An 18,757-nucleotide genomic window follows, 5' to 3' on the forward strand; every position below is an offset into this window, starting at 1 on the left:
CCTCTCATATTCTTATTGGTGCCCTACAGCGTAGCATTGTCCACTCATAATACAGCTCTTACAACCTCATATGTCTCACAAAACACTGCCATATAGACGATACTATGCTAAGAATGTACTTACTATATGCCGATCGCGTACTGCGAGCTCCTCTCAGAAGCATACGCTCGCCAGGATATGTTTTCGTGGACTTTACTGTATTCTGTATTATCTCTCATGGACAATGTTTTCATAATATGGACAGGCTCTGATCAGTAACCCAACATAAGGGAGACGGGCAGTGGCTCTTCTTATTCTTAACCTCTCTTACTCGTTGCTAGGTATAAGAAGAACGGCGTCGGCTTAAGAATACGACGAGCCATTTCCCGTCTCCCTTATGTTTGGTTGCAGGCCAACGTCTGCCTCAACATAGCTTGATTTAACTCCTTGCCACCAGCTGGGAGGGTTATTTTGAAGAAAGTACCATTTCCAAATTTTCCTGTTTCCCCTGAGTAGTGCATTTAACGGTGCACGAAACGCATAGGTAATACATACTGGACGGCCCATGACGTGGAGCAATGGTATTAATAATGTACAGATGTGCAGCTGTATAACATGTAATAAATAATGAGTTGAGGATACCCCTCACCAACAACGCAGCACCTCCTATACAGCAGATTATCTTCCTCATAATTAGTAGATTTCAAGAGCATCACCTCTATTTAATAATTAAATAATCCTATCAGGGGGAGTCTGCCAGTTCATTAAACGGAAGCTGTCACCAGGGATCTCATTTTCACTAAAGACAGGAGCCCAAATGCAAATATTTGCATTTGCATTACAATATAATTGTGGGTTATAACTTACTTTGCACTCTGACAGAATCCTCTGTTTAGTCCCAGGGTTTGGCTATTGTTTGCATGCATTTCAAAAAATGAGCAGGAGCACAAAGGTGAGAGCTGAGGAGTGAGCACCACAAACAAGTAACATTTTTTTAACATTTTCTTTAAGTGCATGCAAACCAAAGCTGAACCCTGTGACTAAACAGAGGATTGTGTCAGGGTGCAACTTAAGTTATAACACACAATTATATTGTAATGCAAATGCTTAGAGAAAGCAGAAAGTCATATTTGCAATGCAGCTGTAAGGTTCTTCTGAAACCTGTATTTAGTGAAAATGACTTCCCTGGTGACAAATTCCTTTTAACAATGCGGCTAATTATTTGTTGGCAGCAGTTAACCATTCATAACTTAAAATCCACCTTTGGATAACCTTTCAGATTGTGTTTAGCTACCATTAGCTCCTTCCCTCACATAGTTTTTGATGACCAATTTTTTTGTTTGTTTTATTCTAATAAAATTTTGTCCTACAGCATTCATATTATGTTGGAGCCCATACTTTCTTTTTGACATTTTGGACAATTATGAATTGTTACCATTGACCAAAGAGCGCATCTATGCATCTGTGATCATTCAGAACTTGCCAGTTTTAAACAGTGCTGTCAACCCCATCATTTATTGCATATTCAGCAACAGACACTGCCGGTTAACCAGGTGAGTGTTACCCTGTCTTGTTTCATTATGAACGATCAGCAAAAGTTACATTTTGGTTCCCTAATAATTACTTTAATGTCTTATGTTTTTCTATGTTTTTAAAGATGCATAGTGTGAAAGTATTACTATAAGAGTATGTTGCTGTTGTCAGTATTTATGTCGATATTTACTTTCATGAGAAAGTAAATTCGCTGATTCCAAAGCATTTTTATTAAAAGTATGAATTTTTGCAAGTTTTTTACATAAACTTTTCAATAAGTAGATATACTGAAAATGATGGCAAAGAAACAAAAAGTATGCTTAAAAAGTGGTAGGTATGGTTAAAACCTTGTCACTAGAGATGAGCGAGCACTAAAATGCTCGGGTACTCGTTATTCGAGACGAACTTTTCCCGATGCTCGAGTGCTCGTCTCGAATAACGAGCCCCATTGAAGTCAATGGGAGACTCGAGCATTTTTCAAGGGGACCAAGGCTCTGCACAGGGAAGCTTGGCCAAACACCTGGGAACCTCAGAAAAGGATGGAAACACCACGGAAATGGACAGGAAACAGCAGGGGCAGCATGCATGGATGCCTCTGAGGCTGCTTAATCGCACCATTATACCAAAATTATGGGCAACAGCATGGCCATGACAGAGTGACCGAATGAGGCTAGATAGCATCTAAAACATCCAATAATTGACCCTGACACTATAGGGGACGGCATGCAGAGGCAGCGGCAGCAGTGGCAGGCTAGAGAGTCTCATGGCGACATACCCTAAATGGACTCAGGTTTCACCAAAGGAGGTGAAATGATTTCCTATGTGAACAAAAGGTTGAAGGTATATTTAGTCGATAACACAGCATGGTGGCGACATAGTGACCAAGTTACATAACGTATCTGGTGAAACACCCGAAAAATGAGCCTGACACAGCTCTTTTGATAAGGGGACGACATGTGGAGGCAGCCATGGAGACAACTTCCATGATTAAGAGCGACAGTATGGGGCATTCATATTGCGCTGCTAAGATTGCAACTTCAGGTCTCCAGCATGACGGCGACAGATGGGCCGAGTTCCACTATGTATCTGGTGAAACACCTGAAAATTCTGCCTGACACAGCTCGTTTGATAAGGGGATGATGTGCTGCATATGCTCTCGTGCTCCAGCGTCTGGGGTATAGAGAGTTGAAATGAGACATTGGTGGACGCTGTGGAGGATCGTGGAGGCAAAATGGACAGGAAACAGCAGGGGCAGCATGCATGGATGCCTCTGAGGCTGCCTAATCTTGGGATGGAGCTGGCGGTCCACCGCCAGGCGAGCTTTCGCCTGTCCAAGCCCCTGTCTCTCGGCTCCTCCCCACCCAAAATGGGCCTGGGGGCCAGAAGCGTTTACTTTGAAAAAATTATAATTTTCAAAGCAGGCCGGGTCGTTTGAATATTTCACCTAGGAATAATGGAATAGCATAGTGGTTCTATTTTTAATTGTTTTTACGGAAATGGTTCCATGATTAAGAGCGACAGTATGGGGCATCCATATTGCGCTGCTATGATTGCAACTTCAGGTCTCCAGTATGGCGGCGACAGATGGGCCGCGTTCCACTATGTATCTGGTGAAACACCTGAAAATTCTGCCTGACACAGCTCGTTTGATAAGGGGACGATGTATGGAGGCAGTGAACTAGTAGTAGATTAAAGGTGCTGCAGTTAAAACTATGTTAGTTGGATCTTGAGATGGAGCTGGCGCTCCGCTGCCAGGCGAGCTTTCGCCAATCCAAGCCCCTGTCTCTAGGCTACTCCCCAAACAGCACTTCTAAGAACCTTTTGTATAAGATCAAGTGTAGTAGCGTTCTTATAAGTTTAGGATATGGCGGGTGAGGGTAATGTAAACAGATGCGCAAGAAGCGCTGAAATAATATTGGTAAATGATAAAAGTTTGCCAGTATATTTTGTGGATTACACAGCAGGGTGTCGACAAAGTTAACAAGTTTGATGTGGAATGCCCTGTAATAGCTCTTGGGCGGTGTGCCTTTTATCGCCTAGGCTCAGCAGTTTGAGCACCGCCTGCTGTCGCTTAGCGACGGTACTGCTGCTGTGCCTAGAGCTACCGACTGATGGCGCCATGCCCACGGATGGTAATTCGGAGGAGGAGGAGGTGGAGGAGGGGTGGGAGGAGGAGGAGGTATAGTAGGCCTTTGAGACCTGGACCGAGGTAGGCCCCGCAATCCTCGGTGTCGGCAGTATATGACCAGCCCCAGGGTCAGACTGGGTCCCAGCCTCCACCAAGTTAAGTGTAGTAGCGTTCTTATAAGTTTGGGATATGGCGGGTGAGGGGAATGTAAACAGATGCGCAAGAAGCGCTGAAATAATATCCGTAAATGGTAAAAGTTTGGCAGTATATTTTGTGGATTACACAGCAGTGTAATCAACAGATGCGCAAGAAGCGATGAAATAATATCGGTAAATGATAAAAGTTTGCCAGTATATTTTGTGGATAACACAGCAGGGTGGCGACAAAGTTAACAACTTTGATGTGGAATCCATGAAAACAACCCAAATTTCTGCCTGACACACCTCGTTTGATAAGGGGACGATGTATGGAGGCAGCTATATGGACGACTTTTGGAGGTAGCAATGGAGACAACGTGTGGAGGCTGCTATGGAGACAATTTAATTTGGATAGTGCCTGTATGTGGCAGTCCAAAAAAGTTTTCAAACCAGAGGAGCAGGTAGGTGGCCCTCCAGAAAAATGAAATAGATTGAGTGCCTGTATGTGGCAGTCCAAAAAAGTTTTCAAACCAGAGGAGCAGGTAGATGGCCCTCCAGAAAAATGAAATAGATTGAGTGCCTGTATGTGGCAGTCCAAAAAAGTTTTCAAACCAGAGGAGCAGGTAGGTGGCCCTCCAGAAAAATGAAATAGATTGAGTGCCTGTATGTGGCAGTCCAAAAAAGTTTTCAAACCAGAGGAGCAGGTAGGTGGCCCTCCAGAAAAATTGAATAGATTGAGTGCCTGTATGTGGCAGTCCCAAAAATTGTTTAAAACAGAGGACCGGGTAGGTGGCCCTCCAGAAAAATTAAATGCATAAAGTACTATAGCTAGAGCCAGTGGGCCCTGTCAAAAAATAGCCAGTTTCCTCTGCTTTAGTGTACAAAGAGGAGGAGAAGGAGGAAAATGAGGAGGAGGAGTGCATAAATTATTCAGGTTGAGCTTCCTTCACCTGGTGGAGATTGGAAATTATGAGAAATCCAGGCTTTATTCATCTTAATAAGCGTCAGCCTGTCAGCACTGTCAGTCGAAAAACGTGTACGCTTATCGGTGATGATGCCACCAGCTGCACTGAAAACCCGCTCGGACAACACGCTAGCGGCAGGGCAGGCAAGAACCTCCAAGGCGTACAGCGCCAGTTCGTGCCACATGTCCAGCTTTGAAACCCAGTAGTTGTAGGGAGCTGTGTGATCATTTAGGACGATGGTATGGTCAGCTCCCTCACCATCTTTCTGTAAAGATCAGCCCTACTCTGCCGAGACTGGGGACAGGTGACAGTGTCTTGCTGGGGTGACATAAAGCTGGCAAAAGCCTTGTAAAGCGTACCCTTGCCAGTGCTGGACAAGCTGCCAGCTCGCCTACTCTCCCTCGCTACTTGTCCCGCAGAACTACGCACTCTGCCACTAGCGCTGCCAGAAGGGAAATACTGTTTCAGCTTGTGCACCAGGGCCTGCTGGTATTCATGCATTCTCACACTCCTTTCCTCTCCAGGGATGAGAGTGGAAAGATTTTGCTTGTACCGTGGGTCCAGGAGAGTGAATACCCAGTAATCGGTGCTGGAATAAATTCTTTGAACGCGAGGGTCACGGGATAGGCAGCCTAGCATGCAATCTGCCATATGCGCCAGAGTCCCAACTCTCAAGAATTCACTCCCCTCACTGGCCTGACTGTCCATCTCCTCCTCCTCCAACTCCTCTTCTTCTGCCCATACACGCTGAACAGTGAAGGTCTGAGCAATGCTCCCCTCTTGTGTCTCGCCAACATTCTCCTCCTCTTCCTCCTCATCCTCCTCCACCTCCTCCGATATGCGCTGAGAAACAGACCTGAGGGTGCTTTGGCTATCAACAAGGGAATCTTCTTCCCCCGTCTCTTGTGACGAGCGCAAAGCTTCCGACTTCATGCTGATCAGAGAGTTTTTCAACAGGCCAAGCAGCTGGATGGTGAGGCTGATGATGGCGGCATCGCCACTGACCATCTGTGTTGACTCCTCAAAGTTACTCAGCACCTGACAGATATCAGACATCCACGTCCACTCCTCATTGTAGACTTGAGGAAGCTGACTGACCTGACTACCAGTTCTGGTGGAAGTTGACATCTGGCAGTCTACAATCGCTCTGCGCTGCTGGTAAACTCTGGATAACATGGTTAATGTTGAATTCCACCTCGTGGGCACGTCGCACAACAGTCGGTGAGCGGGCAGTTGGAGGCGGCGCTGCGCTGCCCTGAGAGTGGCAGCATCTGTGCGCACCTTCGTGAGCAAATCAGACACATTGGGGTATGTCTTGAGGAAACGCTGAACTATCAGATTTAACACATGGGCCAGGCATGGCACATGTGTCAGTCTGCCGAGTTGCAGAGCCGCCACCAGGTTACGGCCGTTGTCACACACAACCATGCCTGGCTTCAGGTTCAGCGGTGCCAGCCACAGATCAGTCTCCGCCGTGATGCCCTGTAATAGTTCTTGGGCGGTGTGCCTTTTATCGCCTAGGCTCAGCAGTTTGAGCACCGCCTGCTGTCGCTTAGCGACGGCACTGCTGCTGTGCCTAGAGCTAGCGACTGATGGCGCCATGCCCACGGATGGTAGTTCGGAGGAGGAGGAGGGGTGGGAGGAGGAGGAGGCATAGTAGGCCTGAAAGACCTGGACCGAGGTAGGCCCCGCAATCCTCGGCGTTGGCAGTATATGACCAGCCGCAGGGTCAGACTCGGTCCCAGCCTCCACCAAGTTAACCCAATGTGCCGTCAGCGATATATAGTGGCCCTGCCCGGCAGCACTCGTCCACGTGTCCGTGGTCAGGTGGACCTTGTCAGAAACGGCGTTGGTCAGGGCACGGATGATGTTGTCTGACACGTGCTGGTGCAGGGCTGGGACGGCACATCGGGAAAAGTAGTGGCGGCTGGGGACCGAATACCGAGGGGCGGCCGCCGCCATGAGGTTGCGAAAGGCCTCGGTCTCTACTAGCCTATAGGGCAGCATCTCCAGGCTAAGCAATCTGGAGATGTGGACATTAAGGGCTTGGGCGTGCGGGTGGGTTGCACTATATTTCCGTTTCCGCTCCAGCGTCTGGGGAATGGAGAGCTGAACGCTGGTGGATGCTGTGGAGGATCGTGGAGGCGACGATGGGGTTTTTGTGCCAGGGTCCTGGGCAGGGGGCTGACTATCGGCTGACACAGGGGAAGGAGCAGTGGTGTGCACGGCCGGAGGTGAACGGGCTTGGTGCCACTGAGTGGGGTGTTTAGCATTCATATGCCTGCGCATACCGCGGGAGCCCTCGCCACGGGAGCTTCACTACGTGACACATTTGGCGCTGATGCACCTGCTCTGGCCCTGCCTCTCCGTCTGGCCCCACCACTGCCTCTTCCAACCTGTTCTGGTCGAGGACTCTCCTCCGTCTCAGAAGCACTGTGTTCACCCGGCCTCTCAACCCAGCTTGGGTCTGTCACCTCATCATCCTCCGATCCCTCAGTCTGCTCCCCCCTCGGACTTCCTGCCCTGACAACAACTTCACCACTGTCTGACAACCGTGTCTCCTCATCGTCGGACACCTCTTTACACACTTCTTCCACTACGTCAAGAAGGTCATCATCACCCACAGACTGCGACTGGTGGAAAACCTGGGCATCGGAAAATTGCTCAGCAGCAACCGGACAAGTGGTTTGTGACTGTGGGAAGGGTCCAGAAAACAGTTCCTCAGAGTATGCCGGTTCAAATGCCAAATTTTCCTGGGAGGGGGCAGACTGGGGGGGAGGAGGCTGAGGTGCAGGAGCTGGAGGAGTGCCGATTTCGGTGACATGGGTGGACTGCGTGGAAGACTGACTGGTGGACAAATTGCTCGAAGCATTGTCGGCAATCCACGACATCACCTGTTCGCACTTTTCTGGCCTCAACAGTGCTCTACCACGAGTCCCAGTAACTTCAGACATGAACCTAGGGAGTGTAGCTCTGCAGCGTTCCCCTGCTCCCTCATCAGCAGGTGGTGTCTCACCCCGCCCAGGACCATGGCCTCTGACCCCTGCAGTAGTTGGACGCCCACGTCCCCGCCCTCGTCCTCTACCCCTAGCCCTCGGGTTAAACATTTTGAAAATGAAAGTTATAACTTTAATTTTTTTTTAACTTTTTTTTGTGTTTTTTTGTGTTTTTTAGTTTTTAAAACCAAACGATGCTATCCTATTGCTATGGCTATTTTCTAGCCAAGTATGAAAGCACACTGCTATGCCAGATGAGATGACGCTGAGTTACGAAAAAATAAACGTAAAATAAAAAGTAAATGGCAGACTGTGCCTAATTGAAATCAAACCCCTAATAAATTTTCCCACTTTGGTCTTTGCGATGGATATGTGCGTCACTAAGCGCTAAACACAACGGTCGCAAGTCTCACTACAAATTCCTCACAATATGGTAGTAGATGCACTGCAGCAAGGACAGCCACCAGCAGATCAACCAGAAAAAATATATATATAACGCTATTGTAGGCCTAAGTAAGCCGTTTGGATTCTCCTATGGCTATTTTCTAGCCAAGTATGAAAGCACACTGCTATGCCAGATGAGATAACGCTGAGTTATGAAAAAATAAACGTAAAATAAAAAGTAAATGGCAGACTGTGCCTAATTGAAATCAAACCCCTAATAAATTTTCCCACTTCGGTCTTTGCGATGGATATGTGCGTCACTAAGCGCTAAACACAACGGTCGCAAGTCTCACCACAAATTCCTCACAATATGGTAGTAGATGCACTGCAGCAAGGACAGCCACCAGCAGATCAACCAGAAATAAAATATATAACGCTATTGTAGGCCTAAGTAAGCCGTTTGGATTCTCCTATGGCTATTTTCTAGCCAAGTATGAAAGCACACTGCTATGCCAGATGAGATGACGCTGAGTTATGAAAAAATAAACGTAAAATAAAAAGTAAATGGCAGACTGTGCCTAATTGAAATCAAACCCCTAATAAATTTTCCCACTTTGGTGTTTGAGGTGGATATGTGTGTCACTAAGAGCTAAACACAACGGTCGCAAGTCTCACTACAAATTCCTCACAATATGGTAGTAGATGCACTGCAGCAAGGACAGCCACCAGCAGATCAACCAGAAAAAATATATATATAACGCTATTGTAGGCCTAAGTAAGCCGTTTGGATTCTCCTATGGCTATTTTCTAGCCAAGTATGAAAGCACACTGCTATGCCAGATGAGATAACGCTGAGTTATGAAAAAATAAACGTAAAATAAAAAGTAAATGGCAGACTGTGCCTAATTGAAATCAAACCCCTAATAAATTTTCCCACTTCGGTCTTTGCGATGGATATGTGCGTCACTAAGCGCTAAACACAACGGTCGCAAGTCTCACCACAAATTCCTCACAATATGGTAGTAGATGCACTGCAGCAAGGACAGCCACCAGCAGATCAACCAGAAATAAAATATATAACGCTATTGTAGGCCTAAGTAAGCCGTTTGGATTCTCCTATGGCTATTTTCTAGCCAAGTATGAAAGCACACTGCTATGCCAGATGAGATGACGCTGAGTTATGAAAAAATAAACGTAAAATAAAAAGTAAATGGCAGACTGTGCCTAATTGAAATCAAACCCCTAATAAATTTTCCCACTTTGGTGTTTGAGGTGGATATGTGTGTCACTAAGAGCTAAACACAACGGTAGCAAGTCCCCCTGCAAATTCCTCACAATATGGTACTAGCTGCAAATAAAAAAAAAAAAAAGTATAACGTTATTGTAGCCCTAAGAAGGGCTGTTGGGTTCTTGTAGAATCACTCCTGCCTAACACTATTCTAATTGAACAGCCTAACGCTTTCCCTGACCAGCAGCAGCTCTCTCCCTAGCGGCATCCAGACACAGAATGATCCGAGCAGCGCAGGCAGGGGCTAGTCTATTCTAGGGTCACCTGATCTGGCCAGCCAACCACTGCTATCGACGTGTAAGGGTACCACGTCATGCTGGGTGGAGTGCAGAGTCTCCTGGCTTGTGATTGGCTCTGTTTCTGTCCGCCAAAAAGCAAAACGGCGGGAGCTGCCATTTTCTCGAGCGGGCGAAGTATTCGTCCGAGCAACGAGCAGTTTCGAGTACGCTAATGCTCGAACGAGCATCAAGCTCGGACGAGTATGTTCGCTCATCTCTACTTGCCACCTATATTACTTGTCAGAAAAGAAACCACTTACTGCAACCCTGACCTTCACTCCCCTATTGTATATTCCATTACAATTATTATGTGTGAGAAAGTAAGTATAGTTTCTTTTCTCTACCACCACTGCCCCAACTCCCCAAGAAACTGGAAAATCTCTTTAAATGAAGAGATATGTTATTTTATATCATAGCATTGTAGAATTTACCAAAACAGTAAATTATAATTGTTCTGGATTAATATTTATTGTACTTTTTTATTAGGGATCGAAGTTCAGGAAAATTTGCTGGCACCCTCAGAGATAAAACTGAAGGAGTGGAAATGCAGGTGGTATCAAGGCCAGAATACATCTGATTTATGGACCATACATCTGATTTAAGTAACTAGTAACCAAAAGTAAAATATTGGTATGCATTGGACAGCATATAAACATGTAAAGTTGTATTATGGACAAAATACAGTTGTAAAAAACATTTTGTTACATGTGAAAGTTTCTTAGTTTCAAATTATATTCTTACTGCCATCATGGATTTGATGAATTGATATTATTACCAGATAGTTTCTTGTTCTTTACATTATGATTTCTGCTTCAGCTAAAAAAAAGTACTGTTCAAGCATTACCAAGCTTCATACAAGTCTTTATGTTTGCAAGGAGCTCTACTGCAGTAGGTTTCAAGCTGCAAATCTAGTTCAGAGAGATGTTGCTTGCATTTACTTGTATGTTGAAAAGTGAAGGTAGTGTAGACAGTGGACCATCAGTAGAGCCAACATAGGGGCTCCTATATTATCAAGGTACTTTTTAAGCCACCTTTCTAATGTTTTTACTTTTGGCTGTTCAGCTTTTTCTCTGTCTAATTTATTGAAGTGTTGCATGGCTGTTTTTTGCCTAATGAGTTTAGGAGTAACAGACCCTTTAAATCTGTATACACTGAACAAGTAAGTCACAAATCCAATTAACTCATTTAGTTTTAGTTCTTTGTGGTGCTTTTGCACTTTTTCTGGCCATTTTAAAAATGTTGAAAATCACACAATTGTTACCTCTATGAATACCCACTGTTTCTTCTACAGCTTCAAGGCTAGCTGCTTTCATTCCTTCTACAATCTTCGCTGACTAGAAGTTGCCTATTTTTTTTCCTAGCGTGTTAGCTCCTGCAAAGCTTCCCGCTTCCCACTTGTCCCATGTTTTGTTCAATGGTTCCATCTCTGTGTATTGTTCCTGAAATGATTTTTTGAACATGTGCTGTCTACTCTGACCTTTAGCTCAATGTCATTTCTACTTAACCCAGAAATGATCTAACCTTTCAGCTGACCATTTTCTGCCTAACAACTAGCTATATCACTCCAGCATCACTTATACAGCCTGGATCAGCTGCCACCTAGACATGGATTATTCTAAGTGGTAACTGAGTTTCAACTAATTTTAGATATTTATATACCGTAATTGAAAACACAATGTAGCAGATTTATCAAGCTGTCTGAAAGTCAGAATATTTCTAGTTACCCATGGCAACCAATCACAGCTCCCCTTTAAAATATTCATGAGCACTGGTAAAATGAAAGCTGAGCCAACTAGGAATATTCTGGGCAACTAGGAATATTCTGACTTTCAGACATCTTAATAAATCTGCCCCAATATGAATATGTTACATATTCCTTATTACTTATAGCCATTATAACAAATTAAATGAATGACAGCATTGTTGCTTTTTTGCATAATGTGTATTCTCTGTCAAGAATAAAAAGTTAAGTTAAAAAGTTAAGCAAAATAAATTAGTAAATTATGAAGCGCACACACTGTAATAGGTTTAGAATCAGATGGTTCTGGTAAGGAGCTGGCTTAAGGGGAGGAGGAAGGGTTTTATGTAGGAGGGTTGTTGGGATTTTATTTGATATAAGTAGATTAAAACACAGAAAGCAGCACATTGACATGGAAATTTGCTATTTTTTCTGTGATAATATGTATTTATGACAAAGCTTATGTTTACTGCCTGCGGCAGACATTCTCTGTGTTAACATGTAATTCTTTGGGGGTTCATGTGGGGAAAAAAACCCTTTAATAAAAATTATCTGATTTAAAAAAAAAAAAAAAAAAAAGAATAAAAAGTTATCAAAATGATCTTTTAAAAATGTCTTTATGATGCTTCTTTATGTCTATGGTGGAATGAAAATTTAATTGGAAACAAAACTTTCCTGTAACAACCCAAAGATTAAAGTTTAATTAAAACTTTAACTACATTACCAATCATCATTCACATACAAATTCATGCCCTTACTTGCAGCTTGCCATATTTTCACATGGTGATCAGGGCCGGATTAAGGTTGGTGGGGGCCCCTGGGAGCAAAATCTGGTGGGAGCCCATTGAAAGTAGTCCAGACAGGGAACAGCAATCGCTATATACTGCTCCCCAGAAATAACTATATACAAAACCCCCAGCAATCATTGTATAGAGCCCCCCAGCAAACACTGTGTACAGCCCCCCCCCAGTAATCACTGTATACTGCTCCCCCAGCAATCACTGTATACAGCCCACAGTAATCACTGTATACAGCCCACAGTTATCACTGTATACAGCCCCCTAGCAATCACTGTATACAGCTCCCCTAGCAATCACTGTATACAGTCCCCAGTAATCACTGTATACAGCTCCTCAGCAATCATTATAAACAGCTCCCCAGTTATCATTATATACAGCTCCCCCAGCAAACACTATATACAGCTTCCCCAGCGACCACTATATAAAGCCCCCCAATAAACACCATATACATCCATACAATAACTATATATACAGCCCCCTTATAATAACAATATACAGTCCCTCTATAATAACTATATAGTCCCCCTATAACTATTTATACAGCCCCCTATAATAACTATATACAGTCCCCCTATAATAACTATACACAGCCCCCAGTAATCACTATGTACAGCCCCCAGTAAACACTATGTACAACCTCCAGCAATAACTATATACTGTCCCCCTATAACAACTATATACAGTCCCCCTATAATAACTATATACAGTTTTCCTATAATAACTATATAGAGTCCCCCTATAATAACTATATACAGTCTTCCTATAATAACGATATACAGCCTTCCTATAATAACTATATACAGCCCCCCTATAATAACTATATACAGCCCCCCTATAACAACTATATACATACCCCCTATAATAACTATATACAGTCCCCCTATAATCACTATAAACAGCCCCCTATAAAAACTAAATATATAGAGACTATCATAATTATATACAAACCCTACCCCCTATAATAACTACATACAGTGCTAGGTAAAATATTGTACTCACCTTCCATTGTTCCCCTGATGTGCACCGTCTTCATCTTCCCTCGGGTGGATATCGGCGGTTCAACAAGATGGTGATGCTCTGCTGCGGGCGGTACCGCGAGGTCATCTAAACAGGAGCCTGGCTGCAATAGTTAGTTGCACTTACCTTGCAGCAGATTGTACAACAATGCAATGTAGGATTAGTGACTAAGCATCTTAAAAAAACACATTGCTATAGTAAAGCTATATCCATAATGTTCTATATGTAGACATGTCCTATCAATTAAATTACCAAGCTAGTAAACCTGTAAAAAAAAAAAAAAATAACTTCTAAAATGTGTAATAAAAACAAATCAAAAAGCTACATGCAGACAAAAGTGTTTAATCTTTCGCCGTGAAAGAAGGATGAACATTCATTTTTCATTCATTTTTCATGGCGGATTTGTATCTGTCTGGCATCCGTTTTTCACAGATCCTCATAAACTATAGTATAAGAGTGATCCGTGAAAAACAGTTCTGAAACCTAGTTTGCAAAACTATTATCCAGTATGCTTCACCTGATTGTAGTGCTCTGGTCCAATTTCCTCCTCTCCACTCTTTCTATTGGAACAACTTGCAAATGAGAAATATCACATTTATGAAAGTCCCTAAAGTGTCTGGACAACCCCAATATGCCTTGGATTCAGTGGTTATCACAACCAATGGGTTGTGTTGCATATTATGACACTCCCATTTAGCCAAATACACTACAATATCACTTTATTAATTCAAATGGTTTTAATATTATATGTTGTAGACGTGACCATAAATGTAAAAGTGGTGGTTTAGTACAAAGAAGAAAATAAATTAGGAGAAAGTTATTTCCCCAGATATTGACCATTTTTAAATACAGAGAATCTGCCACTTTCCAGAGAGAGTATCATCTTGGTACAGAATCCACATTGTCATAATCGTTATTGCATGTTGTACTGAAAGTAACAGGTTGTCCATTTCACTTATTTATATTCCTTATTTTCCTCTTTGAAGTGGCATGTACCATATATACTCGAGTATAAGCCTAGTTTTTCAGCACAAAAAAATGTGCTGAAAACCCAAACTCGGCTTAAACTCGAGTAAAAAATATAGGTTTTACCTGCTTTTTGTGGTAAAATTAGGGGCCTCGGCTTATACTTGGGTCGGCTTATCCTCAGGTATATACGGATTCTTTAGAACTAGATTTATGTTCCAATGAAGCCATAGTGTGAGTGATATTATGTTTATTATATCCCCTACACTGTAATCTATTGGTGATTTGTGTATCACACAGGGAGGATGATAGCTTGTTGCACATAAGAGTGTATTACCTGAAATAAGTTTTCCATATAAAGTAGTGTGTCGGTTTATTGTCTCATCATCATCTATTAGTTCGAAATCGAAAAAAAGGAATTGACACATCAGGCTGGATGTCAGATCAAAACCTACGACAATTGTATATATAACGTTGATACTAAACTGTGTCCCCTAAACTGTCCCTACTTACTGTGTCCACCCCAATCAGTGCCCAGTAACTGGGCGTCATTCCCTCCATACACCAAAGTGAAAACACAAAATAGGACAAAAAACATGAATTCGGCAACAATCCAGGTCACAACAGAGATAGTGATGCAGTACAGAGTCAGAGTTGCAGGAGAATAATCAAAATACTGCAATATAGCAAAGTCACTCTCACAGGGAATAAAGCAAATTGAGGGCAGGAAGTTTATGCACAGTCTGGAATTTTGCCCCAGATGAATGTCACAGCAGGTTAACTATTGCTGGTACCAACAGAGCAGGTGGGTGTGTTGCAATCATCAGCCAAAGTTTACACAACCAAAGAAAACGAGACATAGCATCTACTCTGCCTTACAGTCCGAACCGAGGTACAGCATCTTTACTGGTCATAGATGTAACAATCTTATTGAATTTGTATGTTAGGTTGCTTATAGAATCACTGAACTAAGATAGGGAAACCAATTACCAATAGTGCCAGCATATAAGTCTGCCAATTGATCAAGAAAAAAATAAAGATTTGAAATAGAAGTACTGTTTTACCACTATTAAAAAATCTAAAATATATTTTTTCCTCCCAATTATTATCTACAGTAGATGTTATAATATCTAGAAGATGTTAAATATCTTAACTCAATTCCAAATTCTTTTGACCCTTTACCTATACTTGATTGGTCATATACTACTATATTACCTAAAGAAATTCTGTTCAGTATAACTTTATAGACAATGTTGCTCCTTGTCCCAGTGGAACAGACAAGTGTATGCAATTAAGAAGAACAAGCGAAGAGCTGCTCTTGCAAAATGAACTCACCTTAGTAGTCTCATCACCATGGCAACTCCATCTTGCAGAATGTGAAAGTTTTGCTTTGTTTAGAATTCTGAAAATAGTAATGTTTTATCTTTGTTTTTTTAATAGCTTCCAGGTGGAAATGCCATTTGATCACTAAACAACATATAAGACTTTCCACAAGGCATGTATACTTGATTTAATTAAAAATATGGCATTGTTTGTTCCTGAAAAGGTAAATGCATAATTACCACCTACCCTGAACTTGACAAAATTATCTCACATTTGGAAACCTGGTATTTTTGTTTCCAAAAGAAGGAGTATTATTTGATGCAAACCCTGAAGGAGGTCCTTAAATAAACAACATTTATCAATAGTTTAAGACAGTCCTAAGACACCTTAACCATTAGTTTGATGATAGGGTGTGATCACACAATAGGAGCATAACTTAAGCTGCACCAAAATTGTGCCAAAATGTGGTTTAAAACTGCCCATCTGTGTTAATAAGCAGTGGAAACATTTTCCTATAAAGTAATTAAAGAGATGTTCACTCTTAACTTAAGTTTTAGCCAGGACTTTCTCACTAAACAAAACAATTGTTATTCAGTATAATGTAAGAGTGATTACCCCTGGGAGCCTAAATTAATATGTAAAACACATAACAATAAATAAACCATAAAACTACCATGTTAGGTATCTCTGTCCCAAAATGCCTAGTCTATCAGAATATTTTTTCCTTAATGGAAAAAATGTACAAATCTACTCTATTCCTCTTTTCACCATTCATAAAATGTTTTATAAAAAGCGATCAAACGGTTTTACAATATTACTCAATAAAAATGTCTGTACACTGATGGGGGTTAAAAAAATGGCAATTTTTCCCTTAAAGGACATCCACAGTTTAACTGACTGTAGATATGTCCTACAAAGAAGTTCCTCAGGACTTTTTTTTAGTTTAACTCTATATGCAATATAGAATTATAAAAATTATGCTAATATGTCTGGGATGCTCCAGTGACACCTGGTTCCAGCCCAACATCTGCTCTATGCTCTGTAGAGTAGTGGTGGGACTGGACAGGACTTGTGTCAGGATGGGGGGAGTAAATAAAATAAAAGATGAGTTGGTCCGAAGCACTTCCAGTGCATTGCAGGTGTACCGCAACTAATTAGCATAATTTTTAGGATTCTATATTGACACAATTGCGGCATATAGAGTTACAATAAAAGAAGTTCTGTGAAACAATGTACCTCAGAAACTTCTTAGTAGAATGCATCTGTAACACCCCTGCCAATGCAAAGGCAGGTGGGTAGTTGTAAATACCGCCCTCTCCAGGTGCTCTCCAGGAGCTTTTAGGGAGACTGATCACCTCTCTAGGAAAGTTCTGGGCATTGTGTAATTGCAGCTGTGGATACTGCCTGGCAAGGCAACAGTTAACAATGTGAATGGTGTTAGCCAGGCTGTGAGCCCATCATCCTGAGAAATCAGATAAGACCAGCTATCTCCTTCCAGAAGATGTTTGCTGATGTTAAGGCCCTTGCCTAGTGTTTGAATTTCAATAAAGAGCTTTAAGTTGATTTGCACAACGTTGCCTCTGTCTAATACCTGGATACGGCTGCTTACCACTACGGGCTTCCCCATCCATTACCTAGGGATTCATCCTACAGATACCTTATTTAAGGTTGTCCCAGGGAGACACCATTGCATCAGCCTCTTCCTCCTTATTTCTTGCACACGCCACCTGCTGGAGACCTGCCAGGCTGTAGGTCAGTCCTCTGGTCCCCATGCCAAGCACCGTGACAACAGCGTGCCCTAGGCCACACTAGCCAGCCACTCTGGTATTAATGTGCCCGGCTGCCTCCAGGCCACCAAGAAAAGGCTAGACCCGGTGGGGGATGTTGCACGTGGCGTCACAAGCCGGATATTTACTTCTGCACATTATACTAGCACTTTGATCTGTCGCTTATAAAGACTGTGCTGCTTAACCCTGCTGCCATCTGGGTTAAGGCCCAAGTGATTGTGTTTTACAAGAAAGACTGTGTTTTATTGCTGACACGTTCTGTAGAGCGCTGCTCCATTACCCATGAAGTTAACTCCTGCAATGAACTGTATCAGCTCTGCTACATCCACTACTGATCCAGCGCTGAAGGGGTTCACCACTGCAAAGTCTGTGCTATGCAGCAAGAAATGCCAGCCAGACACAAAAGCCCCCCCCCCCTGCGCCAATGGCGCAAATCCTGCCTCCGAACTGGCGGGTAGGACTCTGGCGTGAAACTCTCCCATGCTGCATCGCCAGCTCAGCAGCGCCCCCCAATAGCAGCAGGTCAGTCTGGGAGCTACACTCTTCCAACTGTCAGCAATGAAGAGGAATCTAAAGCTCCTGCAGTCATCATCATGTGCTCTACAGCACCCCCAGCTACTAAAGGTTGGTCCTACAAGTGCCTGCCTCCTTTCCTTGCTGAGATGCCTACTGCCGCAGGTGACCCTCACACTGCTGATATCACCCAGGTTGATGATCTTCCTGCTCCAGCCCCAGCTGATGCAACAGATACCCCAACTGTTTCTGCAGTCCCTGCTTCTGCCACTGGGTGTCTTCAGCTGGCTGCTGCTACCAACACCCCAAACACTCTCTGCTGATTGCAGAACAATGGCTGCTTCAAAGGACTGCGTCCCTCACATCCAGAGGAGATGCTTTGCTTTATTTTTCTACTTTTTCCTTCACCAATGACTGTGCCCAGAGAATATACTCTTTAGCTTAGAGCAACCTGAGAGACTTATAATCGATGCACTAAGGAAAAAGTTTAGTTATTGCACTTCATGCCTTTCTTTTACAGGAAATTGAACTTTCTCTCTGCTATTTGGAAATAGCCATGCTGTTTACAGTAACGTTATGTAATGTTTCAATCTATGTACCCATTCGGCTATTTAAGCCAATGGGAAAATTGTTTGCACAACTATAGTAACAGTACAATATGTCAGTTTCCATTTAACCCTTTCATAGGCTTTGCAGCTAAGAGAATAAGACTGTGTCGGACCGTCTTTGTATTTCTGTCAAATCCTGACCTTAAGCTTATGCCTACAAATCGGTACTTGTGTGACTTCTTTAAACCATGGGTCTTTAGTGGACATTGCACTCTTAGGGTAAGATCATCATACGGCAGGTATACCATGTGTTCTACATGCACTATATATGTTTATAATTATGCCATCTAGGTGACGTACAGGATATGACACCACAC

General features: G+C 43.0%; 1 protein-coding gene across 1 annotated transcript in view; it reads left to right on the top strand.

The window, feature by feature from the left end:
• The window catches only part of NPSR1 (neuropeptide S receptor 1), a 201,628-nt gene extending 189,680 nt beyond the window's left edge, over positions 1 to 11,948 (top strand). The window contains exons 8-9 of the mRNA XM_072153268.1: positions 1,352 to 1,532; positions 10,175 to 11,948. Coding sequence (XP_072009369.1) covers positions 1,352 to 1,532; positions 10,175 to 10,265 — 272 coding nt within the window. The 3' untranslated portion in view covers positions 10,266 to 11,948. The remainder of the gene's footprint in view (positions 1 to 1,351; positions 1,533 to 10,174) is intronic.
• The last annotated feature ends 6,809 nt before the right edge of the window (positions 11,949 to 18,757 follow it).

This window comes from Engystomops pustulosus, chromosome 5, assembly GCF_040894005.1.
Source record: "Engystomops pustulosus chromosome 5, aEngPut4.maternal, whole genome shotgun sequence".
NCBI classification, from domain to species: Eukaryota; Metazoa; Chordata; class Amphibia; order Anura; family Leptodactylidae; genus Engystomops; species Engystomops pustulosus.